We start from the raw sequence: 25,773 nt of genomic DNA, 5'->3' as shown, positions 1-25,773 counted from the left end.
TCTCTTAGTTTCTTCACATTTCAAACTGCAAATACACCCATGAAGACATAATATATAGCATCAACCTGGTATAGCAGGAAAGGATCCTGTAGTAAGGACCTGCTCTCCAGGTGATGCACTGTCCTTTCGTACTGAGGATATCTCCCCAAAGCCTACTGCTCAGGAGGGAAGGGTTAGGTCGGCCGTCATAGTTGGTGATTCGATTATTAGGAACGTAGACAGCTGGGTGGCTGGTGGGCATGAGGATCGCCTGGTAACATGCCTACCTGGTGCGAAGGTGGCGGACCTCACGCGTCACCTAGATAGGATTTTAGACAGTGCTGGGGAGAAGCCGGCTGTCATGCTACATGTGGGCACCAACGACATAGGAAAATGTGGGAGTGAGGTTCTGGAAGCCAAATTTAGGCTCTTAGGTAGAAAACTTAAATCCAGAACCTCCAGGGTAGCATTCTCTGAAATGCTTCCTGTTCCACGTGCAGGTCACCAGAGGCAGGCAGAGCTCCGGAGTCTCAATGCGTGGATGAGATGATGGTGCAAGGAAGAGGGATTCAGTTTTGTTAGGAACTGGGGAACCTTTTGGGGAAGGGGGAGTCTCTTCCGAAGGGATGGGCTCCACCTTAACCAGGGTGGAACCAGACTGCTGGTGCTAACCTTTAAAAAGGAGATAGAGCAGCTTTTAAACTAGAACAAAGGGGAAAGCCGACAGTCGCTCAGCAGCGCATGGTTCGGAGAGAGGTATCTTCAAAGGATACTAATGATGCATTAGAATTAGGGCATCCCGACAGTGAGGTTCCAATAATAAGAAAAGTAGTCCAAGTGCCTGTAACTAAAAACTCACCTCAGCTAAAAAATTCCAACTTATCCCTATCAATTAAAAAGCAGAATGAAAATACAAACAAAAAACAAACTTTGAAATGTTTGTATGCGAATGCCAGAAGTCTAAGAAGTAAGATGGGAGAATTAGAATGTATAGCAGTAAATGATGAATTCACAATCAATTCCCCCTTTAGAAATGCTATTTATATCGATTCTATCAATTTTAGAAGTTTGCTAATTGCAAATCATTTCAATGATGCAGTGTTTTTATTGGGAGACAGTCAAGCCTAATGTGCTGACTCAACTGGCTACCCATATAACTAAGACAGAGAAAATTTTTAAAGGAGTAGAGGAGGGGTTTCATATGTTTGAGTTTAAAACCCCAACCAGGGTGAACTCAATTCATGTCTGCATAATCATGAACCAGACCTCCTCCATCCCCTATTTTTTTAAATTTTGTGTGCAAACAAGCCTACACCCTTACACATAAGGGTGTAGGCTTGTTTGCACACAAAATTTTAAAAATAGGGGATGGAGGAGGTCTGGTTCATGATTATGCAGACATGAATTGAGTTCACCCTGGTTGGGGTTTTAAACTCAAACATATGAAACCCCTCCTCTACTCCTTTAAAAATTTTCTCTGTCTTAGTTATATGGGTAGCCAGTTGAGTCAGCACATTAGGCTTGACTGTCTCCCAATAAAAACACTGCATCATTGAAATGATTTGCAATTAGCAAACTTCTAAAATTGATAGAATCGATATAAATAGCATTTCTAAAGGGGGAATTGATTGTGAATTCATTACAGTTAGTATAATTTCCCTAAAAAACAATTTTTGGTGCTGATTGCTGATTAGCAGTAAATGATGACATAGACTTAATTGGCATCTCACAGACATGGTGGAAGGAGGACAACCAATGGGAGAATGCTATACCGGGGTACAAACTATATCACAATGACAGAGAGGAGCACCCGGGAGGCGGTGTGGTACTTTATGTCCGGGATGACATAGAGTCCAACAGGATAAACATCCTGCCCAAGACTAAATGCACAATTGAATCTTTATGGGTAGAAATCCCTTGTGTGTCGGGGAAGACTATAGTGACAGGAGTATACTACCATCCACCTGGTCAAGATGGTGAAGTGAAATGCTAAGAGAAATTAGGGAAGCTAACCAAATTGGTAGTGCAGTAATAACGGGAGAATTCAATTATCCCAATATTGACTGGATAAATGTATCATCGGGACACGCTAGAGAGATAAAGTTCCTGGATGGAATAAATGATAGCTTTATGGAGCAATTGGTTCAGGAACCGACGAGAGAGGGAGCAATTTTAGATCTAATTCTCAGTGGAGACCAGGATTTGGTGAGAGGTAACGGTGGTGGGGCCGCTTGGCAATAGTGATCATAATATGATCAAATTTGATTTAATGACTGGAAGGGGGACAGTAAGTAAAATCCATGGCTCTCGTGCTAAATTTTCAAAAGGGAAACTTTGAGAAAATGAGAAAAATAGTTAGAAAAAAACTGAAAGGAGCAGCTACAAAAGTAAAAAGTGTGCAAGAGGCATGGTCATTGTTAAAAAATACCATCCTAGAAACACAATCCAGATGTATTCCACACATTAAGAAAGGTGGAAAGAAGGCAAAACGATTACCGGCATGGTTAAAAGGGGAGGTGAAAGAAGCTATTTTAGCCAAAAGATCTTCATTCAAAAATTGGAAGAAGGATCCAACAGAAGAAAATAGGATAATGCATAAACGTTGGCAAGTTAAATGTAAGACATTGATAAGACAGGCTAAGAGAGAATTTGAAAAGTTGGCCATAGAGGCAAATACTCACAGTAAAAACCTTTTTAAATATATCCAAAGCAGAAAGCCTATGAGGGAGTCAGTTGGACTGTTAGATGATTGAGGGGTTAAAGGAACACTTAGAGAAGATAAGGCCATCACGGAAAGATTAAATGATTTCTTTTCTTCGGTGTTTACTGAAGAGGATGTGAGGAGGTACCCGTACTGGAGAAGGTTTTCATGGGTAATGATTCAGATGGACTGAACAAAATCACGGTGAACCTAGAAGATGTGGTAGACCTGATTGTCAAACTTAAGAGTAGTAAATCACCTGGACCAGATGGTATACACCCCAGAGTTCTGAAGGAACTAAAAAAATGAAATTTCAGACCTATTAGTAAAAATTTGTAACCTGGCATTAAAATCATCCATTATACCTGAAGACTGGAGGATAGCTAATGTAACCCCCATATTTAAAAAGGGCTCCAGGGGCGATCTGGGAAACTACAGGCCGGTTAGCCTGACTTCAGTACCAGGAAAAATAGTGGAAAGTGTTCTAAACATCAAAATCACAGAACATATAGAAAGACATGATTTAATCGAACAAAGTCAGCATGGCTTTACCCAGGGCAAGTCTTGCCTCACAAATCTGCTTCACTTTTTTGAAGGAGTTAATAAACATGTGGATAAAGGTGAACCTGTAGATGTAGTGTACTTGGATTTTCAGAAGGCATTTGACAAAGTTCCTTATGAGAAACTTCTAGGAAAAATAAAAAGTCATGGGATAGATGGCAATGTGCTTTCGTGGTTTACAAACTGGCTAAAAGACAGGAAACAGAGAGTAGGATTAAATGGACAATTTTCTCAGTGGAAGGGTGTGGGCAGTGGAGTGCCTCAGGAATCTGTATTGGAACCCTTACTTTTCAATATATTTATAAATGATCTGGAAAGAAATACAAGTGAGGTAATCAAATTTGCAGATGATACAAAATTGTTCAGAGTAGTTAAATCACTAGCAGATTGTGATAAATTGCAGGAAGACCTTCTGAGGCTGGAAAATTGGGCATCAAAATGGCAGATGAAATTTAATGTGGACAAGCGCAAGGTGATGCATATAGGGAAAAATAACCTACAATGTTAGGTTCCATATTAGGTGCTACTACCCAAGAAAGAGATCTAGGCGTCATAGTGGATAACACATTGAAATCGTCGGTTCATGTGCTGCGGCAGTCAAAAAAGCAAACAGAATGTTCAGAATTATTAGAAAGGGAATGGTGAATAAAACGGAAAATGTCATAATGCCTCTGTATCGCTCCATGGTGAGACGGCACCTTGAATACTGTGTACAATTCTGGTCGCCGTATCTCAAAAAAGATATAATTGCGATGGAGAAGGTACAGAGAAGGGCGACCAAAAGAGACGGCTGAAGGGGGATATGATAGAGGTGTTTAAAATCACGAGAGGTCTAGCACAGATAGATGTGAATCGGTTATTTACTCTTTCGGATAATAGAAAGACTAGGGGGCACTCCATGAAGTTAGCATGTGGCACATTTAAAACTAATCGGAGAAAGTTCTTTTTTACTCAACGCACAATTAAACTCTGGAATTTGTTGCCAGAGGATGTGGTTAGTGCAGTTAGTATAGCTGTGTTTAAAAAAGGATTGGATAAGTTCTTGGAGGAGAAGTCCATTACCTGCTATTAAGTTCACTTAGAGAATAGCCACTGCCATTAGCAATGGTTACATGGAATAGACTTAGTTTTTGGGTAATTGCCAGGCTCTTATGACCTGGATTGGCCACTGTTGGAAACAGGATGCTGGGCTTGATGGACCCTTGGTCTGACCCAGTATGGCATGTTCTTATGTTCTTAATTTTTATGGAATTAGGATTGATGATGAAGGCAGTAGTTTGTGGATGTGGGAAAGTGTTGAACATTGCAGAGTTCTCTTTTTGTGATAAGTAGGCAGAGCTGGGACCAGCTTATTCTGCGCATGGGGCAGATATACAGAATTATGCGCCCCCACCCCTTTCACTTACCAGTGTCTGCTCTGACACAATGCTTTCTCCTTTAGCAGTAAAGACACAACCATGCTTATAGTGGTGGCAGCTTCAGTAAAACACCCCCTCCTTCTCCCCACCTCCTACCTAACATTCCCCTCTTTCTCTTCCCCCACCCCATGCCTAGCAATCCTTTCTCTTCCCCATTCCACTCTGTGCTCTGAGTCCCCCTCTTTCTCCCCCCCTCCTTGTCCTTCATCCTCCCTACCACTTGACCTATATCTTCCTCTTTCTCCCTCAACCACTACTTGCCTTGCGTCCCACTTTCAGCCACCCCCACCCCCTGCCCAGCAGCAGGAGTCCCCTCTCCTTCACCACTCTGTCCAGCAGCAGTAGCAGCCCCCCTCTCTTTTTTAACACCCCCCCTCCAATCTACTGCACAGAGCAGCCCTTCATTGGCTCCACTCCATGCGGCAGCCCCTTCTCCTCTCCTCCTTTCTATCTCTCCTCCCTCCTGTGCTCCTCAGGCTGCAATGCTGCAGATCTTTCTGCAGTGGTAGCAGCAATAGCTGAAGAAAGATAAAAACAACACAGCACCAGTGAGCCATGAGGTAGCCCTTAGCTTTCTCTTACACAAGTTTATTCAATTCAATATCCTGAAAACATGAATGGCTGGGGGTCCCTCAGCGCCCCCACTTCCCTAGGTCCTTCAGTCTTGCACGTCCTCCTCAATTAATTTGCAGGCTCACAGGCTCCCCCTGAGTGTTCATAATTATAACCCTTCCCAGAACAATCCTGAAAATCACATACCTGGACATCATAATTTTAAATAATAAACTTTGTTTTGCAAAATATATGTTTCAGAAATCATATCACAGTTTCTAATGAATATGCGCTCTGTGATTTTTTTTAAATAAACTGCAAAAAAAAAGTATCCCAATGAATAACTAAATTTATCAATTAAGAGGTCCATATTCAGCCGCTGTGCAGCTCTGCTAAGTAACCGAAAATATTTATCCTCCTAAATACTGTTGTATATTTAGTGGTACAGCCATGCCACTGAATATAGCTGGCTATATTAAAGTTAGCCGGATAAGTTTATCCAGCTAGTTTTAGGACAGCTGTACGGTACAAAAAGATATAGGCGGATAACTCTGATAATTTATCCAGCTAAGTCAGCTCCTTCCTGGAACACCTCTCGACTGTCCCTCACTTATCTAGCCAAATTCTTGCTGGGCAAATCCAGCTAGAATTCAGCTGGATAAATGACCAAGTTTTCATTTAGCTGGATAACTTCAAATGTGTTTGAATATGGACCTCTAAAAGATAGTCATACTACTTTGGTTGAAGGTAGTCTCTGAAATGGCTGGCTCGGCTGAACTGAACATTTTTTTGGCTTTATTACTCACCATAGGAAAAACATTCAATTTATGTTGTCCCTTCAGTTACAGTGACACAAAGTCCCTCAATTACCAGGCACTTTGTGAAGTAACACACAAACCCTGCAAAAAGTCACTCAGAACCTATATAGTAAATCTGCCATAGCAAAATAGCATTAACTCTCAGAACTCAAACAGCAACAACCCTGCATGAAAAGGCAACACAATACACCTTCTAGTGAGAAAAATGAACAAGCTGGACTGCTACAGATCCCTACACAGAACCTCCATGCTAGCAGAATACTTCACCTCTGTAACACATACAGAACCACAGACAGAACCTCGCCAAATACAGAATAAGGGATCAGAAATTAGAAATAGAAATAAGCAGATAAAAAATGAATTCTTTGCTCTGCTATCCTCTCCAGTTCCTGCCCCCTTCTGCTCCCTGCGGATAGGAGGAGAGGAGGGAGCAAGAGAGGAGAAGGGGCTGGATTAGGGTTGGTTCCTTCTTTGCTCTGTGCTCTGTTTACTCCAGGCTCACATCCACTCCCATCCAGTTCCTTGCCTGCTGCCTGGGAGGGAGGGACTGGGGTAGGAAGCAGAGGGCTGATCTCTGCTGCCTGAGGTTTGGGCCCTGGCCAGTAGAGTCATCAGGGCAGAGCCTTGTGTGCTTATACCTATAGATAAAAACAGCCTTGCTGATGCCGCCCCCTTGGGCTTGACTCCCAGGAGAGCTGTCCTCTTCACCCCTTCCCCCCTCCTAGTCCCAGATCTGTAAGCAGGCTTTTAGGGCTTGGTTTTTAACATTGTTCTATGTGAAAAAATGGCTGTACTAAAATTACCTGGGGCTCAGGTAGAGTAAAAGTGCACGTGTAACCTTGTTTTGCATACTCGGTTATATCAGCTAGCAAGAGGCCTTCTGAGAGCAGAGTCCGGACTTAGGCGCATGCTTTTCGACTTTGAAAAGTTATGCATGCCAGTTCACCCATGTAAGTTACAGCCTTGATAGAGCAAGTGTGGGTTTGGGCACTTACCTGCACATTTTCAAAGCAAACCTAAGGGGCGGATTTTAAGAGCCCTGCTCGCCTAAATCCACCCAAAACCGGGCAGATTTAGGCGAGCAGGGCCCTGCGCGCCGGTAGGCCTATTTTACATAGGCCTACCGGCGCGCGCAGAGCCCCGGGACTTGCGTAAGTCCCGGGGTTTTCGGAGGGGGCGTGTCGGGGGCGTGTCGGGGGCGGGGCCAAGCGCTGCGCCGTTTTCGGGGCGTGTCGGCAGCGTTTTGGGGCGGGCCAGGGGGCGTGGTTACGGCCCGGGGCGGTCCGGGGCGTGGCCGCGCCCTCCGTACCCGCCCCCAGGTTGCGTCCCGGTGCGCTAGGGGCCCGCTGGCGCGCGGGGATTTACGTCTCCCTCCGGGAGACGTAAATCCCCCGACAAAGGTAAGGGGGGGGTTTAGACAGGGCCGGGCGGGTGGGTTAGGTAGAGGAAGGGAGGGGAAGGTGAGGGGAGGGCGTTAGAGGATTCCCTCCAAGGCCGCTCCGATTTCGGAGCGGCCTTGGAGGGAACGGGGGTAGGCTGTGCAGCTCGGCGCACGCCGGCTATACGTAATTGATAGCCTTGCGCGCGCCGATCCAGGATTTTAGCGGATACGCGCGACTACCCGCGTATCTACTAAAATCCCGCGTACTTTTGCTTGCGCCTGATGCGCCAGCAAAAGTACACGAACGCGCCGTGTTTGAAAATCTACCCCTAAGTGCATAAGGTCACTTTGAATCTTATGGCCTAGGTGCCTGAATAGGAAAGCAAACTCAATGACACAAAGCTATCCTGCTCTATGGAGGGCACATAACTTATAAGGGTGAACTTAATGTGCACAATTTACAAAATCAAAAAGCATGCACCTAACCCAGAATGCTTTTAGACAGTTCACATAAAAGTGCAAGTCTGGGTTATGCACATACTTTTACATAAACTGAGCCCTGCGCTATTTTAGCAGAGCCGTTTGTGCACGTAAAATTGGGTTTTTGATTACAAAAATGGCTTTGAAAATTCATCTCTTGGTGACCATAGTTTCTCCATCAAACAGGGATTAAAACAGGATCCATTTCAAATCTCTGTTCCTTTTCTGTGTGAGCATGCCCCAACATTTCTGCTCCATACTGCCCTGTACTTTTTCTTGCACTTGTTTAAAAACACATCATTACCTCAGCATTTAATTAGCAACGCTTATTTCTCACATTGTACTCAAGTGCTCATTTCCTTATACAAGAGAATGACTAAAAGCACTGTTTTCAAGACATCTCAAATAACTGAGAAAAACAAATGCATACTTTTATTGCTATGGTTTAAAAATCACAGATTTTCCTTCACCCTAACTCATGTAGGGAGAGTTTGAAGGAACAAATCTGTTGAATGCACCTGTGTTTTCTTATACAATTTGTGACAATAAAGCTATGAAATTCTATGAATTCTTTCAGTTGTCATCTGTCACATATACTTTATCATATTTTTTTTTCCATAGGGATGGATCCTTTCAAATTCTTGTCCTCCAAACATCATTGTCTGGCAACTAGTCTGAAACCACATTAAAAATATAAAACCGGAGTGGGATCTGAGATGGTGCCAGCTTAATCCACTGCTTCTTTCTGAGCTTTAAGAATTCTTATATAAGGAACAGGAGTGAACCAATTTCCTGGGAAGGTATAGAGGGATTAGTTAGCTAGAGGTTGGCTTTTGCTCCCCCATGTGGGAGAAGCAGATGGTGTGCTTTATAAACCCCTGCCACCACGTTAGAGACTGGGTTTTCAGTTGGATTTTTGAGTTGAATTTCCTGAGTTAACCTTTAAAGGGCTGCATGTCCTATGCTGCTCTTACTTCATTATTTTCCTGGCTTAGGACTCTGGGATCTCTGAAAGTAGAAACTGGGACAAGTAAGGAAACAGTGTATCCTATCCATGTAGTTTTTCTCTATGTTTTAGAAACTATTTACTTGCCAAAGGAGAAGGTTTTTCCACCCTTCCTGCTTCTTATTTGGTTGCTCTTTTGAGTCAGATTTTTTTCATTTGTGCTATGGCACACCCGAAAGCCCAGGGGCTCAAATGTGTCTGTTCTGAGGACACATTGCCTTTCCCCTAAAAAGGACTAAAGAAGGAGTTTCATCAAATAGGGATGGATTCATACCCATTTCCATGAGAAGAAGTTTGAGATATGATGTTCAAAGATTTAAGAACATAAGAACATAAGAAATTGCCATGCTGGGTCAGACTAAGGCTCCATCAAGCCCAGCATCCTGTTTCCAAAAGAGCCCAAACCATGCCACAAGAACCTGGCAATTACCCAAACACCAAGAAGATCCCATGCTACTGATGCAATTAATAGCTGTGGCTATTCCCTAAGTAAACGATTAATAGCAGTTAATGAACTTCTCCAAGAACTCATCCAAACCTTTTTTGAACCCAGCTACACTAACTGCACGAACCACATCCTCTGGCATCAAATTCCAGAGCTTAATTGTGCATTGAGTGAAAAATAATTTCCTCCGATTAGTCTTAAATGTGCTACTTGCTAACTTCATGGAATGCCCCCTAGTCCTTCTATTATCTGAAAGTGTAAATAACCGATTCACATCTACTCGTTCAACAACTCTCATGATCTTAAAGACTTCTATCATATTCCCCCTCAGCTGTCTCTTCTCCACGCTGAACAGCCCAAACCTCTTCAGCCTTTCCTCATAGGGGAGCTGTCCCATCCCCTTTATCATTTAGGTTGCCCTTCTCTGTACCTTCTCCATCGCACCTATATCTTTTTTGAGATGCGACCAGAATTGTACACAGTATTCAAGGTGCGGTCTCACCATGGAGCAATTCAGAAGCATTATGACATTTTCTGTTTTATTAACCATTCTCTTCTTAATAATTCCTAACATTCTGTTTGCTTTTTTGACTGCTGCAGCACACTGAGCTGACAATTTCAATGGATTATCCACTATTTATTTATTTATTTTATTTAATTTCTTTTACTATACTGATGCTCAAGACTAGGTCTTATCGTACCGGTTTACAATGTAACTGAGGGGAAACCAATTAACATCAAGGTAGAAAGTAAAATTACATTAAACAGGGAGCGTAAAACCTGGGCAATGGAAGACAGTACAGAATTTAAACTAAGAAACAATTAGAGAGAGATAAATATATAATCAACAAAAACTATAAGATACGTAAACATAGATTTATCCTAGGCAGTTATTAGCATGGTATGTCCAGTGGGAGAAGGAAAGGGTGAGGTTGGGTGGGGGGGAAGGGGAGAGGGAAAAGAGGGGGGGGGGGTAGGGATTAAGGAGGGGTGGGAGAATGAGAGTCAGTGATGGTTGAGGAGATCCTTCAGCGGTAGGCTTCTGCGAACAGCCAGGTTTTCAATTTCTTTCTGAATGTTGAATGGCATTGTTCTTGGCGTAAGTCTTGGGGAAGTGAATTCCAATGTAGTGGACCTGCTGTTGAAAGAGCACGCTTGTGAATAGAGTTGTGGACAGATGATTTGTTGGGGGGGGCCTTGAGCGAACCTTTGTAGGCAGATGATGCCTATGATGCCTATGATGCCTAGATCTTTTTCCTGGGTGGTAGCTCCTAATATGGAACCTAACATCGGTACCTACAGAATGGCTTATTTTTCCCTATATGCAACACCTTGCACTTGCCCACATTAAATTTCATCTGCCATTTGGATGCCCAATCTTCCAGTCTTGCAAGATCCTCCTGTAATGTATCACAATCCACTTGTGATTTAACTACTCTGAATAATTCTGTACCATCTGCAAATTTGATAAATTCACTTGTCGTATTCCTTTCCAGATCATTTATAAATATATTGAAAAGCACTGGTCCAAGTACAGATCCCTGAGGCACTCCACTGTTTACCCTTTTCCACTGAGAAAACTGACCATTTAATCCTAGTCTCTGTTTCCTCTCTTTTAACCAGTTTTGTAATCCATGAAAGGACATCGCCTCCTATCCCATGACTTTTAGTCTTCTTAGAAGTCTCTCATGAGGGACTTTGTCAAATGCCTTCTGAAAATCCAAATACACTGCATCTACTGGTTAACCTTTATCCACATGTTTATTAACCCCTTCAAAAAAATGAAGCAGATTTGTTAGGCAAGATTTCCCTTGGGTAAATCCATGTTGACTGTGTTCCATTAAACCATGTCTTTCTATATGCTCTATGATTTTGATCTTTAGAATAGATTCCACTATTTTTCCCGGCACTGAAGTCAGGCTCACTGGTCTATAGTTTCCCGGATCGCCCCTGGAGCCCTTTTTAAATATTGGGGTTACATTGGCCACTCTCCAGTCTTCGGGTACAATGGATGATTTTAATGATAGGTTACAAATTTTAACTAATAGATCAGAAATTTCATTTTTGAGTTCCTTCAGTACCCTAGGATGCATGCCATCTGGTCCAGGTGATTTGCTACACTTTAGTATGTCAATCTGGCCTACTACATCTTCCAGGTTCACAGTGATTTGGTTCAGTTCATCTGAATCATCACCCTTGAAAACCATCTCCAGCACTGGTAGCTCCTCAACATCCTCATTAATAAACACGGAAGCAAATAATTCATATAGTTTTTCTGTAATGGCCTTATCTTCCCCTAAGAGCCCCTCTAACCCCTCAATCATGTAATGGTCCATCCGACTCCCTCACAGACATTTCAAAGTGTGTTTTTTATTTGTATTAACAACCTGCTTTTCAATTGATAGGGATAATTTGGAAATCTTTAGCTCAGGTGATTTTTTACATATAGGCACATGGACTACGTTTGCTTTTATTGGGACCTCTCTGTTTGGATGCCCTAACTCTCCTGTTTCATTAGTATCCTTCAAGGATACATTTCTCCGAACCATGCACTGCTGAGTGTCTGTCGGCTTTCCCCCTTGTTCTAGTTTTAAAGCTGCTCTATCTCCTTTTTAAAAGTTAGTGCCAGTAGCTTTGTTCCATTCTGGTTAAGGTGGAGCCCATCCTTTCGGAAAAGTCTCCCCCTTCCCCAAAAGTTTTCTGAGTTCCTTACAAAACTGAATCCCTCTTTCCTGCATGATCGTCTCATCCATGCATTGCAACCCTGGAGCTCTGCCTGCCTCTGGGGACCTGCACGTGGAACAGGAAGCATTTCAGAGAATGCCACCCTGGAGATTCTGGATTTCAGCTTTCTCCCTAAAATCCTAAATTTGGCTTCCAGAACCTCTCCCACATTTTCCTATGTCATTGGTGCCCACATGTACCACGAAAGCTGGCTCCTCCCCAGCACTATCTATAATACTATCTAGGTGACACATGAGGTCTGCCACCTTCGCACCAGGCAGGCAATTTACCAGGCAGTCCTCATGTCCAACAGCCACCCTGCTATCTACATTTCTAATAACTGAATCACCAACTATGATGGCCAGCCTAACCCTTCCCTCCTTGGCAGGAGCCCTGGGAGACGACCTCAGTGTGAGAGGACAATACATCACCTAGAGAGCAGGTCCTTGCTTCAGGATCACTTCCTGCTACACCAGGGTGATGTTCTCCTACTAGGAGACCTTTCTGATCCAAGGCAGCACTGGGGCTGCCAGACTGGATTTGGGACTTGGTTACTATGCTCCTGAAGCTCTCATCTATGTACCTCTCTGTCTGCCTCAGCTCCTCCAAGTCTGCTACTCTAGCCTCCAGAGATCGAACTCGTTCCCTAAGAGCCAGGAGCTATTTGCACCAAGTGCATACAAACAATCTCTCACTGGCGGGTAAAAAATCATTCATGTGACACTCAATGCAAAAGACTGGAAAGCCCCACTCTTGCTACTGGACTGCTGCCTTCATCTTAATTTTATTGAGTTCCTAGTTAAGTTTAGGTTACTAAGGGAGTTGGAATTAGAGTACTTTAAATTTACAGGTGAATTTACTAATTAATCAGCTAGTGTCCTACAAGGGGATGATTAAACTTTCAATTGGGGCTGGTACAATAATATGATTTAGATAAGAACCTGATTGATTTTTAATGAGAAAGTGTATCTTGCCTAAAAATCAAGGTTTGAGTGGGTGGGAAAGACAGACACTAGAATTAACTGTCTCTGGCTTGCTTATTACCTCAGACACACACAAACTCTAAAGAATATATCCCACTATTTCACCTTTCTCCAAACTTTTAGGAGTCCAAAGACTTCCCAAAGCTATACTTACCAATCCTCTTTAACCAAACATTAAATTGATTTTCACTCAAATAATTGAAGGATTTGAGATTTGCGTGCCTAACAGTGCGTGCTTCCGGTCCTCTTCTACTGCAAAGGGTGTGGGGCCTCTGGAAGCTGGGGCTGTGGAATTTAATTCCTGGATCACTTGTGGTGACCTCTGGAGTCCTCTCCCGGGGGATGCTTGGAGAAGAATGCAGATGAGCCTTCCAGTCCTCTTCTACTGCAAAGGGTGCAGGACCTCTGGAAACTGGGGCTGTGGAATTCAATCCCTGGATCACTTGTGGTGACCTCTGGACTCCTCTCCCGGGGGATGCTGGGAGCAGTATGCAGATGAGCCTTCCAGTCCTCATCTTCTGCAAAGGGTGCAGGGCTTCTGGAAGCTGAACCCCTGGATAACTTGTGGTGACCTCTGAACTCCTCTGGATTCCTCTCCTGGAGGATGCTGGGAGCAGTATACAGATGAGCCTTCCGGTCCTCTTCTTCATAGACTCCAGGAGAATCAGCAGTGGAGAGAGAAGTGATGCGGTGCCCATTAAGTGGCACAAAGAAGAGAGAATGGACCAGTGAGGAATATGGTAAAGGTATGAGAATTTGGACGTTTGGTGATTCCTGGAAGCAAACTGGGATAGAATTCCTTCCCATTCTCATAGAAGGATCTGGAGATTAACTGACAAAGTGAGGAGAAGAGTCAAATTACTAAAGGAATTGGCTAAAATAATTGGAGAATTGATTGCTGGAGAAATGCAAATACTGGGTCAGACCAAGGTTCCATCAAGCCCAGTATCCTATTTCCAACAGTGTCCAATCCAAGTCATATGTTCCTGGCAAGTATCCAAACATTAGATAGATCACAAGCTAGTATTACTTATTAATTACCGTAATAGCAGTTTATGGATTTAACCTCTAGGAACTTATCCAAACATTTTTTAAAACCAGTAACACTAACTGCTGTAACCACATCCTCTAGCAGTGAATTCCAGAGTTTAACTATGCACTGAGTGAAAAAGACATTTCTTTGATTTGTTTTAAATGAGCTACTTGCAAACTTCATGGAGTGCCCCCTAGTCCTTCTATTATCTGAGAGAGTAAATAACCAATTTACATTAACTTGTTCAAGTCCTTTCATGATTTTGTAGACTTCTATTGTATCTCCCCCTCAGTCATCTCTTCTCCAAACTGAACAGCGCTAACTTCTTTAGCATTTCCTCTTAGGGCAGCCATTCCATGCCCCATATCATTTTGGTTGCCCTTCTCTGCACTAGCACCAGTGCAGCTATATCCTTTTTGACATGGGTGACCAGAATTGCACACAGTATTCAAGGTGCTGTCTCACCATTAGCGATGCAGAGGCATTTTGACATTCTCTGTTTTATTTTCCATTCCCTTCCTAATAATTCCTAACATTCTGTTTGCTATTTTGATCACCACAGCACACTGGGCTGAAGATTTCAAGGTATTACTCACTATGACGCCTAGATCTGTTTCCTGGGTGGTAACTCCTTAGATAGAAGCTAACTACAACAAGGGTTATTTTTCCCTATAAGCATCAGTTTGCACTTGTCCATGTTAAACTTTATCTGCCATTTGGAAGCCCAATCTTCCAGTCTCACTAGGTCCTCCTGTAATTCATCACAATCTTCTTGAGATTTAACTACTCTGCATAATTTATTTAAAATTAATTTTGTAAGAATCATTTGGCTATTATTTCAATTTGAGCTATTAAGAACTATCAATTCACTTTAACAACCTGTCAGTAAAATTAAGTTGGAAACCACACAATCTTCAGCATGATTATTGCTACTGCCTATGCTGGGAGATCATTAAAACTGTTTACAAGACACTGAAAGAGGGGTTTGGGAGTACAACATAAAGGGGCCTTGAAGCTGAGCTGTCCCCCCACAGGGGATACTGGACCCTCAGAGTGGCGTCTTGGTTTGTGAGAACTGTGCAATGGGGTCCAAAACTGAGATTGTGAGCCAAAATCAAGTTTTTCCTCCCAGGAATTACACTTATGAAATCAACCCTAATGTCAGCTATTCTTAGAAAAAAATGTATTATCTTTTGAAAGTATAAAAGGAAGAGAAAGATACCTGTCTACCACCCTGATGTCTCCCATTTGCTTAAACTGTTGGGATATTGGACCATACGTGGATGCCAACACCTATGGTAGAACTATATTTGCCTGGCAGTATATCCTCATGCCTTTGAACGAAAGGATAAGGAACTGCGGTATTCTAAAGAAACTGTTAAAAGAGAAAAGTGCTCAATGAGACAATAATTTTGTATGCCACTTTCAATAATGCCATCTTGATATACATGTGAATCTTTACACCCTTTAACACTTTATCAGGACAACTAAGCCCCTGATGCAGCCGACCAGTTAAAACTCGGCGAGAGTCGGACATTCTTCCTTTTAATTTGGACTTAATTGTCATTAATGAAGAATTTCCTTTCCAAGTCAAATGGTCTTGCTCCGTTTTTGTTTGCCTGTAGCTACACTTGACCATCTTCCATTTTGTTTTATTGGAGTCAGGACATGGCACCCTCATCAGTTAGGATGAAGATTCCATGTGGAGTAGAAATGTAGGATTCTTTGCTGATGTCTCCAGTTCAGGTTTCTCTGGCAATGACTTGTCCAATTCTCTTGTTGCTACAGTGGGTGATAGACTAGATGTATCTCCTAGGGAATTCATTGGAGCTGCTTGAACTCCTTTGATGGAGGATGAATCATCAGCAGTAGACACAATTGGTACAGGTTCTTTTGTGTACAGATTAGGGTATGGATTAGCGGTCTCTGTGCCTGGAGTGGAAACAGTGGAAAATGGTGCCACTGTGGTTCACAGCAAGCAATCAAGTAAAGAAGTATTCTGAGGACTCTACTGTGGACCTAGGAGGAGGCATAGAAAGCTGTTTTTAAAATAGAAATACCAGTTTCTTCTCATGTGAATAACTTGAGTTTTTCAGTTAAGTTCCTAGAATCCAGAATTTCTGGCCATGCACAAGATAATACAGCTCAATTGATTAACATTTAAGAATTACAAGAAAACTATCATCATTCAACAGTTAATGATAAAAGTACCCTTCAGTGGAAATAAAAAAAAATCTGAAAATATCATTAATGTAAAAAAAAAATTCTCAGGATTGCAAACTTTCACACAATTAAAAATGTATTAATACTGAAGCTATTTAAATGGCACCCACAAGAGATTTGCAGTAGTCCAGAGAGACATGGTCAGCTATTTTCAATGCTTGTTACTTGCTTCTTATTAAGCTTAAGGATAAAACCTCATGGAATCTCATGAGTTAAACTCTCTAGAAAAGGAGATGCTGTATGTTTGATACAGTATCTGGAGGCTTCAGAAGAAAAAAATATGTTGAGGAAAGTCACATTGCTGTTGTCTTTTCTATTAGTACCAGATGGGATCTAAATACCTAAATTGTTTTTCCAGATGAAGAATGTACTATTTCCAGATCAGAAAATGTGGATCTATCCAGTCACTACGAGAAGCATTCAGGTCAGTTGTAAAAGATTTTTGGAGGTGGGTCTAAGAGTGTTACAAATTGGTACTGCACTCTTACTCTACCTACCCCAGTAAATGTTACTAATACTATAACAATTTATCATTTTTAACATACTAGACACACACCCACTGTACACATAGATGCAAGAGACAGTTTTTTTCTCAGTAGAGCTTGAAATCTAATCATGTCAGAGAGACAAGACAAACAAATATTGTATTAAATATACCAAAATAAACCAGATTTAATCTTCTTTACCAATAAGGAAAATAACAAAATAAACCAGATCTAGTTTATTTTATTTTCATTATTGGTAAAGAAGATTAAATCTGGTTATTTTTTTATTTTCTTTATTGGTACCAGATTTCTTCCCAGTACTTTCAGGTTAATTATACCAAAAACATATATCTTTTTAGACTCTGCATGTTCTCATGGTTTTGAAATTGAAAGGAAAAGTGTGGTAAATGAAATGGATTCCTTGCAGGCAAATGTTGAAAAGGTACTTACCTTCCTCAGGTGTGGCTACAAAGCTGTGTAGAGGTTCATAGCATGCACACTTTTAGCCGCATTACAAAGAGGAGTTTGTACTCAAGACACTTGCACAAATAGCGGGTGTAAAGTACGAGGATGCCTTTTATAGACATAGGGGCTGATGCAATTAAAATGCACTGTAAGTGGGCACTGAACACTCAGTGTCCGCTTTCCTAATGCACCCCAGGCACCCCTCCTGGAGACGCCATGCAATATTTAAATTAGGAGTCGCATTGTCAAGGAGGCGCTAGAGTCGCTTTCACACTCCTAGCGCCTCCTTGACAATGGAACCCCGTGAGCGATTGGCTGTCCGCTGGTTTAGAAAATGGTCGTCGAAGATATCAGTGTCCGTTTTCCTAATCAGTGCACAGCCAGGGGTTCAGGAAATGGACGCTTGTTAACTGAGCGTCCGTTTCCTGAACCCGACCGCTGGCACTTTGTTTAAACTTTTTTTAAAATTTGTTTTAAGATTTTGTTTCTCCTACTGAATATCGCAATGATATTAAGTAGGAGGCTGTACAGAAAAGCAGTATTTTCCGCTTTTCTGTATAACGTTTGAGCGTGCTCAGCAATTAATGCCTGCTCTCAGCAGGCATTCATTTTTTAGCATAAAAATGTGCATCTTTAGACGCACATTGTTTTTTTTTTTTTGCATTGCGGGTGATTGCTAATAGTCTCATCAACATGCATTTGCATGTGATGAGGCCCATATTTAGCATGAGCTAATTTTTGAAGAGAAACAATGCAGGTAATTTCTCATGGAAAATTGTTAACTGAGCGTCCGTTTCCTGAACCCGACCGCTGGCACTTTCTTTAAACTTTTTTTTTGTATTTGTTTTAAGATTTTGCTCCTCTTACTTAATATCGCAATGATATTAAGTAGGAGGCTGTACAGAAAAGCAGTATTTTCCTCTTTTCTGTACAACTTTTGAGAGTGCTCAGCAATTTGTGGGATCGTAAGCTTAGCCCTTGAAGGAGTATCTCAGGGGTTAACTAACTTCCCTCTTTCTCCGGCATACACTGGAGGCAGTAGAATTGTGCAAGCTTCCTCCTGCCCCTAACTGAGAGAGGAAATCTGTCTCATAAACAATCTGCTCCAGACAGGCCTGCCCCAGGAATAGATCTCAAACTGTAGCGAACCGAAACTGCTTTGTGCCTACTTCCTCTTACACTTAGTCAGCTAGTTCAACACATCTTAAACTGTCTCAATGTCCATTTATGAACTTTTCCCCTCCTGGCCTGCCAGCTTACGCGTAGTCAGCATAAAGGCCAGGAAAGGACATTTATGGTTTGACGCTGTGACAGCAATGAATGATGTATGTATTTGCAAGGACCCAATGATGTTATGACAAATCTGCATGCATGCAATGCTATGGGATTATGTACAATAAAAAGGAGCCCCGGGGAAGGAGGAGGAGAGGTGACCTTCCCGGGGACACGCTTCACCACGAATCCTGCCTGATGTGTCTTTTTCATTACAACAGCAATTAATGCCTGCTCTCAGCAGGCATTAATTTTTGAGCATAAAAATGTGCATCTTAGACGCACATTGTTGGTTTTTTGGGTTTTTTTGCATTGCGGGTGATTGCTAATAGCCTCATCAACATTTGCATGTGATGACGCTATTAGTTTCACCGAATGTTGTATAGGGGATTAGGTAGTGCATATGCAACCCGTGTCTAACTGAGGGTTAAACAGTGCGCTCGGCTGAGCGCACTGTATTGCATCGGCCCCATACTTAGCATGAGCTAATTTTTGAAGAGAAACAATGCAGGTAATTTCTCATGGAAAATTTAAGGAAAGTTCACATGCTATCGGTGCTTGCGGAGTTTGCAACTGCACAGTCTGTTAGAAAATTCTGCCTCCTACCCTGCCCGCAAGCACGCCTAGATCAATTAGCTTACTGGAATCTTAGACTTAAAGAATCAAAGTACCCCCGGTCTGCCACGCACCACGAACAGATTTTATCTACGGGCTTTGCCACAATAAGCAAAAGAAAACTACACGGGTACCTTTGCTTTGAACATTGCCCCCACAAATTTGCACCTGCTTTTAGCGCGGGTACTTTTTAAAATCCAAACATAATCCCGTCTCAGAAATGCCTACAAAGCAATGTGGGTAAAAGTTACTGCGCTGCTGACATATGTACGTACTTTTACTTTTTGTAGAGGGTGGCCAATAATCAAACAGCTCTTTTCCATGGGTAAAACCAAGTTTACTCTTGCAAACGGCATTTCTTATTGACCTCCCCATTCTGTGGAATACATATACAGTTGTGGGTTGCTTTCCAGACTTATTTTGGTTTCCATATAGCTTGAAAATGCTCGCTTTACTTTATGTAATTATAATATAATTTGTTCTTACACTTGAAGCCATCCCAACTATGGTGGGCTTTATTAAGACAGCTGGATGTTGCTGCTTGTGATTTTCTGTCTTTCTTCTTTTGAACTGTTGTAGTATATCTATGGTGATAACTTTTCTTGTGAGATTTAATATTGTGATGGTATAGTTTGAAAACAATTAAAGAAAACATTGAAAACTGAATCAAAACAAGAGAACTAGAAAGTCATAGATAAACTTATAATTTGGAGTGTCTCAATTGGTGTTTATATATATTCAGCTGCCAACTCTCTAAACAAGTTATCTATTCCCAACTCATTTATGGTCTGCAATCTCAAGGCAGTTGGAAATATTACATAGACACTTTAAAGCAGTATTTCTCAGACAGAGTACAACTGCACTCTATGGTGCCTTCAGACCTGATCAGGTGTGATACGGAAAAGTCACCACTGCCTGATGCTCAGATCCAGACCAGCACCTGGGCTCTGCTCTCAATACCCCACAGTTACAAGAGACACCACCTGTGGCTCTTAAATATATAGGAGCTTGTTTCTGAGAACATGTATAATCGGCATGTCTTTTCTTCCTAGCTACAGCATGAGCCCTAGATGGTAATGGGTAGTATGCAGCGCATGAATAGCTGGATCCCGCTTTGTGCTGCACATAGTGAACACAGCTCTTTTTCATCTTCCCCCATCCTGAGCTTTCTCCTTTGAGTACTTCTAGCCTCTGTCCTATCCCCAGATTTAGTGCTGCAGGGTAGGGATGTACATTTGTTTCAAACACATTTAAAAAATGTGATAAGGGCAACTCATTTCATTCGGGGGGGGGGGGGGGGGGGGGGCAAAATGAATCAGAGACTCCCCAAAATAAACTAACCTTATTTGTTGCATTTGTTTGAAATTAATGCATCGGGCCTAAGCCTAGGTATGAAGACAGGGCCTCGCTGAAAGCGTAGGCCGAGGCCCAAACTTGGGGCAAATATCTATGCCCTAGCGCAACACCGGCACCTTGGTTTAGGCCTAGGCCCAAAGCCGGGGCCTCGCCAAGGGCATAGACCGAGGCCCAAAGTAGGGGACACAGCCTACGCCCAAGCGCATTGCTGAAGTCTCTTACCTGATCCATCGGGGGTATCCAATGGCAAGGTAGGGCCTCAGATCCCAAAGTCTGGGCCTAGGCCAGAGCCCAGACCCAGGCCCGACACTGCAACCTGGTCAGCGGGCCAGGTACCAATGCCAGTGCCTTGTCCCGGAACCAGGCCCAATGCCTGGTCCTAGGCCCAGACCTAGACCTGACACCGAGGCCTGGCCTTGAGTCCAGGTCCTGATGCCTGGGCCTCTGCCTCAGGTCAGGCCTAGTCCTGGAGCACAGGCTTCGCACTGCTCCCTTGTCGTCCTCTTCATTCTTCTGATGCAGTCTGCTGGGGTTGCACCAGAGTTAACTCCAGCGCATTCATCTAACTGGAAGGCGCCATTTTGATGTACAGCAAGGATGATGAGGGAGCAGTGCGAGGCTTGGGCTCCAGGCCTGGGCTTGACACGAGGCGAAGGCCCAGGTGTTGGGACCTGGCCTCCAGGCCAGGCCCTGGCATCAGGCCTAAGTCCGGGCCTAGGCCCCAGCATCAAGACCTGGCCTCCAGTCCAGATTGCAACATCTAGCCTGGGTCAGGGCTCCAGCCTAGGCCAAGGCCCAGGCATCAGGATCTGGCCTTCATGTCGAGGCTCCGGCATCGGGACTCGAACTTCGGACCGAGTTGTGTTGTCGGGCCTGGGTCCAGGTTCCAGCCTAGTTCGAGGCCTAGGCATTGGGATCTGGCCTCTGGGTTGGGTTGTGGCGTCAGCTTCAGTCCAGGCCAGGGCTCTGGTGTCGAGTCGCAGTATTGGGCCTTGGTCTGGGCTCTGGCCTTGGCTGAGGCCCAGGCATCAGGACTTGGCCTCCGGGTCAGGTTGTGGTGTCAGGCCTGAATCAGGGCCAAGGCCACAGCATCGAAACCCAACCTCCAGGCTGGGTAGTGGCATTGGGCCTATTTACAGGCTCTGGCTTAGGCCAAGGCCCCAGCACTGGGACCAAGTCTCTGGGCTAGGCCCCAGTATTGGGCCTGAGTTCGGTCAAGGGGTCGGCCTTGCACAGGCTGTGGGCGCAAAAGGTTGCTGTTCCTTGGCCTATGCAAAGCCAAAGCTTCGGCCTTGGCCTAGGCCTTGCCGGTGGATCTTCTCTGGAATGGGTAAGGGGGGATGGGGGGATCCTGACCCTGGCATTTTTCTGGGTGGGTGAGCACCCATGTTTTTTGACCATTTTTCGGGGGGGGGGGGGAGGGGAGGTTATTGCTCAATTCATTTTTTCTCACAAATTAAAACGATCAAGCAATCCATGAACCGAAATTCGTGGGAAAGAAAACTCCCGAAAATGAAAATGAATATTTTTCCCTTGCTTATCCCTAGGGAGAGTGTGCATTGAGCACTGGATGTGACTCACACTGACTGTTGGGAGCAACTGCAATAGAAGAGCTCCAGCAGCCAAAGAACTGTTCCAAAATCACAAGTTCATGTGGGTCTCTGCTCTCCGTTTCCTTTGTTTTCAAGTTTAGACAAGAGACTGGTAGGGCTTTCAGTACTTCTAGGTCTTTTTCTGACCATATTAGCCTCTACACTACCTGCCCTGTGGAGGTTGGTGTGCCACAAATTTTTATTAATAGAGGTGCCTTGTGCTTGAAAAGGTTAGAAAACACTACTTTAAAGGTTTACTTCAACAAACAGACAACTGATATCACAAACCTGGAAGAGCTGACCAGTGTCTAAGACATACGTTCAGTTTCCTGAACCTAGAGGTGGCCTACTTCAAAATGAAGTATTTTTCGCGTGAAGCAGAAAATAGGCCATGAAAGGTAGAAAATAAAAGAAGCTTTGGTTTTCAAGCTACTTTTCTTCAATGGAGCTATCTTTAGGGATGTGAATCGTTTTTTGACGATTTAAAATATCGTCCGATATATTTTAAATCGTCAAAAATCATTAGGGCCACGATACAATACCAATTCCCCCGATTTATCGTCAAAAAATCGTAAATCGGGGAAAGGGGGAGGGCAGGAAAACCGGCACACTAAAACCCCCTAAAACCCACCCCCGACCCTTTAAATTAAATCCCCCACCCTCCCGAACCCCCCCCCAAATGCTTTAAATTACCTGGGGATCCAGCGGCGGTCTGGAACGGCGGCGGTCCGGAACGGCCCCCTCAATTGAATCGTGTTGTCTTCAGCCGGCGCCATTTTCCAAAATGGCGGCGCAAAATGGCGGCGGCCATAGACCAACACGATTCGACTGCAGGAGGTCGTTCCGGACCCCCGCTGGACTTTTGGCAAGTCTTGTGGGGGTCAGGAGGCCCCCCCCCCAAGCTGGCCAAAAGTTCCTGGGGGTCCAGCGGGGGTCCGGGAGCGATTTCCTGCCGCGAATCGTTTTCCGTACGGAAAATGGCGCCGGCAGGAGATCGACTGCAGGAGGTCGTTCAGCGGGGGTTCCGGATGCGAGCGCGTATTTTTTAAAAATCTACTCCTATGTGCGTTATTTTCAAAGGAGAAATATCCAGCATAAAAGACTGGCACAAATATGTAGGGGTTACACATGTTCCTGGGCTAATTTTAAAAGGGAAAGGCTGCTTGTATAAAGGGAAAGTAAGAGCATGCCCCCCAGATGTGCTATCATTTTTCATTTTATTTTGATTAGTGCGCAGTAAAACTAAATACAATGAAAAAAAAACCACTCCAGCATGAGATGCAATAGCAAACTCTTCCCATCTCTTGCTAATCACCAACTGCTCATTGCCTAGGACATGTACTAGCCCTATTTGCCTTGCTAGAGAGGCCCCTGTTAGTTTGCCAAGACAATGAAATTCAAGCAAGTTAACACATTAGTTGGTTAGGTTTTATACTTTTATAAAGCTAAAGAATGTTTAAAAATACTAGGTAATTAGGACTAGAACCTGTCCTTTCCCCTTGGCAACAACAAAAAAAACAAAATCCCCAAAACAAAACAGATTTAAAAAGTTAAAATGTTTTGCTGCACATCTTTAATATTTATCCATTTTTAAAATGTATCTAGCCAACCAACTCCATTGTTAGGCAGGGAGATTGTTCTGAAAATCTACCCTTATGTTTTTTTTACAACCAAACATGACATTCAGTAATGTTCTCTGTAATATAGCCAATCTACTTTTTATTTTCATTTTTTGTTGACCTGCCTTGGCAGCAGATCTTGTTTTTACTAAGAGCAACTCTGAAAATGTCAGTTTATTTCTCACCTCCAGTCGTCCTTAGAGAAGTTATACAAAATGTTCATCTCCTCATCATCCTGTAGAAGGCGATACGCTGCACTTACATGGTGATTTTCAAGCACTGATCTGTCATTGTAAAGAATGGCTGAATCTGACCTACAAGAAAATTAACATAATATAGTAGTAACTACATGTATGTTCTATGCAAAGTTCTTTATAGAGAAACTGTACAATATTTATTACCCAAGTACAACTTAATTTATTGAGAAGAAGAGATATAGGCAATCAATTCTGCCAGGATTTGGAAAAGTGAAATCTAGGTTTACACATATATTGCAGGAAGATACTTTAGAAAGTAAAACTTTCTCAGAATATATTATAATGATCGTCCACTGCATGTAGAGTTTATTCTCACCTTTTACTCAAGAGGTGAAGGATTTTCATAACTAATCCTTGACCTTTTATGGCTCACAAATGCCCTAACTCTCTGACCTGAAGAGAAACAGAATTCTAATTTCTTTAAAATAAAAATGTTACCCAGGCTATCTGAGTTCTGATCCTCTGCCTACTGGGGCCAGTTGGACCTTGACATGATGTTGACAGGCCTGGGGAGGGGAGAAAGATGACAGCCACTATTATGACAACCTCTACCCAATAACAAGTAGTAAGTACTAAGGATATGCTGCAAAGGTCACACCCCTTCATCTCCAGATCAGAAATTGTTCTCCAGAGCTATCTGGGCAGGCAATCTTGGAAGGAGGAGTTCAAAGGGGGAAAATACCAAAACTTAATCCAGCAGAATTATTCAATTCAAGTGTGGCTTTTTAATAGTTGTTTTGCCTTCTTGGGCTATATGATACCATAAATAACAATTTAAATCCATTAAACAACACTGCAATATGACCAGCTTTCAAGAGATATGAAAAACAGTATATGGATTGGACACATTAGCGTGTCAGGCTTATTACAGTAAACTCTGTCCATTTGTATCTAAAAAAGTCAACTCTCTGGACAATAATGTCTATAGCCTACAGTTTCTCAGTAATGTATTGCAATCCCACTGTCAATGATATTTTGAGCATATAGGTCAATACTTTTCAGATAACATCATTCAGTTACATTCAGTTCATCTCTCTTTTTCTGTAGATTGATAGATTACATTCTTCCTCGATTTTAGAAACACATGCTGTTAGAAGTTTAAATGCAACAAGTCTGAAACTGAAATGTTGTTCAAACACTTTTTTAGGGAACAATAAATAAACACACCATAAATGGGTAAAGAATGAGAGAGGAGGAGAAAGGTCTTTTGGCATATCATTGCTTTGAGAAGGAATTTATAGAGATGTCAAATGGCAAGATGGCGGTCAGCGGCGTCCATGCTGACCCGGGAGGCCTGGAAGTGGTAGGCAGGTCGTAGGTAGCTAGCAGATGCTGCCAATCTACCCCGTGGAGTTAGGGAGGTGAAGAAAGAGGTGAGCAGAAGTGGTTGCAGCCGTCTGCGACCGACGGGCGTAACAAGCAGCAATCTTATCTTGCCTACAGTTACCTGGGCACATTTCTGCTCCTCACACTGCTGATTATTGACCTCAAAGCTTTATTACTTGCTTTTAAATAGGTGTTCCAAGAGGCATGTTTAGGTCAAGGAGTAATCTATGCTTTTTCAAATATGTGCGTGACATTTCAGATAACTCCAGCCACAGAAATAGCAGGGAAAAAAGGATGAAGGCATTATGTGGCTTAGTGAACGTTGCCCCTTTGTGTTTAGTTTTTAGTTATTTTATATTTATCCACTTATTTGTCTACTATTATTATGTATGTATTTAATGTTTGCAATCTGCCATGAACTATTATTTATGATATGTGCGGACAATAAATTCTAAATACTATACCCATTATGTCCCAAATAT

At 42.9% G+C, this 25,773-nt stretch overlaps 1 protein-coding gene across 6 annotated transcripts in view; it reads right to left on the bottom strand.

Annotated features, from left to right (window-relative positions):
- Positions 1-25,773, bottom strand: part of PDE1C (phosphodiesterase 1C) — a 1,569,255-nt gene that overhangs the window by 305,195 nt on the left and 1,238,287 nt on the right. For all 6 annotated transcript variants that reach the window (XM_029589797.1, XM_029589798.1, XM_029589801.1 and 3 more), the window contains one exon: positions 23,894-24,022. In XM_029589797.1, coding sequence (XP_029445657.1) covers positions 23,894-24,022 — 129 coding nt within the window. The remainder of the gene's footprint in view (positions 1-23,893; positions 24,023-25,773) is intronic.

This window comes from Rhinatrema bivittatum, chromosome 2 (assembly GCF_901001135.1).
Source record: "Rhinatrema bivittatum chromosome 2, aRhiBiv1.1, whole genome shotgun sequence".
In the NCBI taxonomy this organism is placed as follows: Eukaryota; Metazoa; Chordata; class Amphibia; order Gymnophiona; family Rhinatrematidae; genus Rhinatrema; species Rhinatrema bivittatum.
The sequence above is the reverse complement of the archived record's forward strand: the minus strand, read 5'-3'. Positions and strand labels throughout refer to the sequence as shown.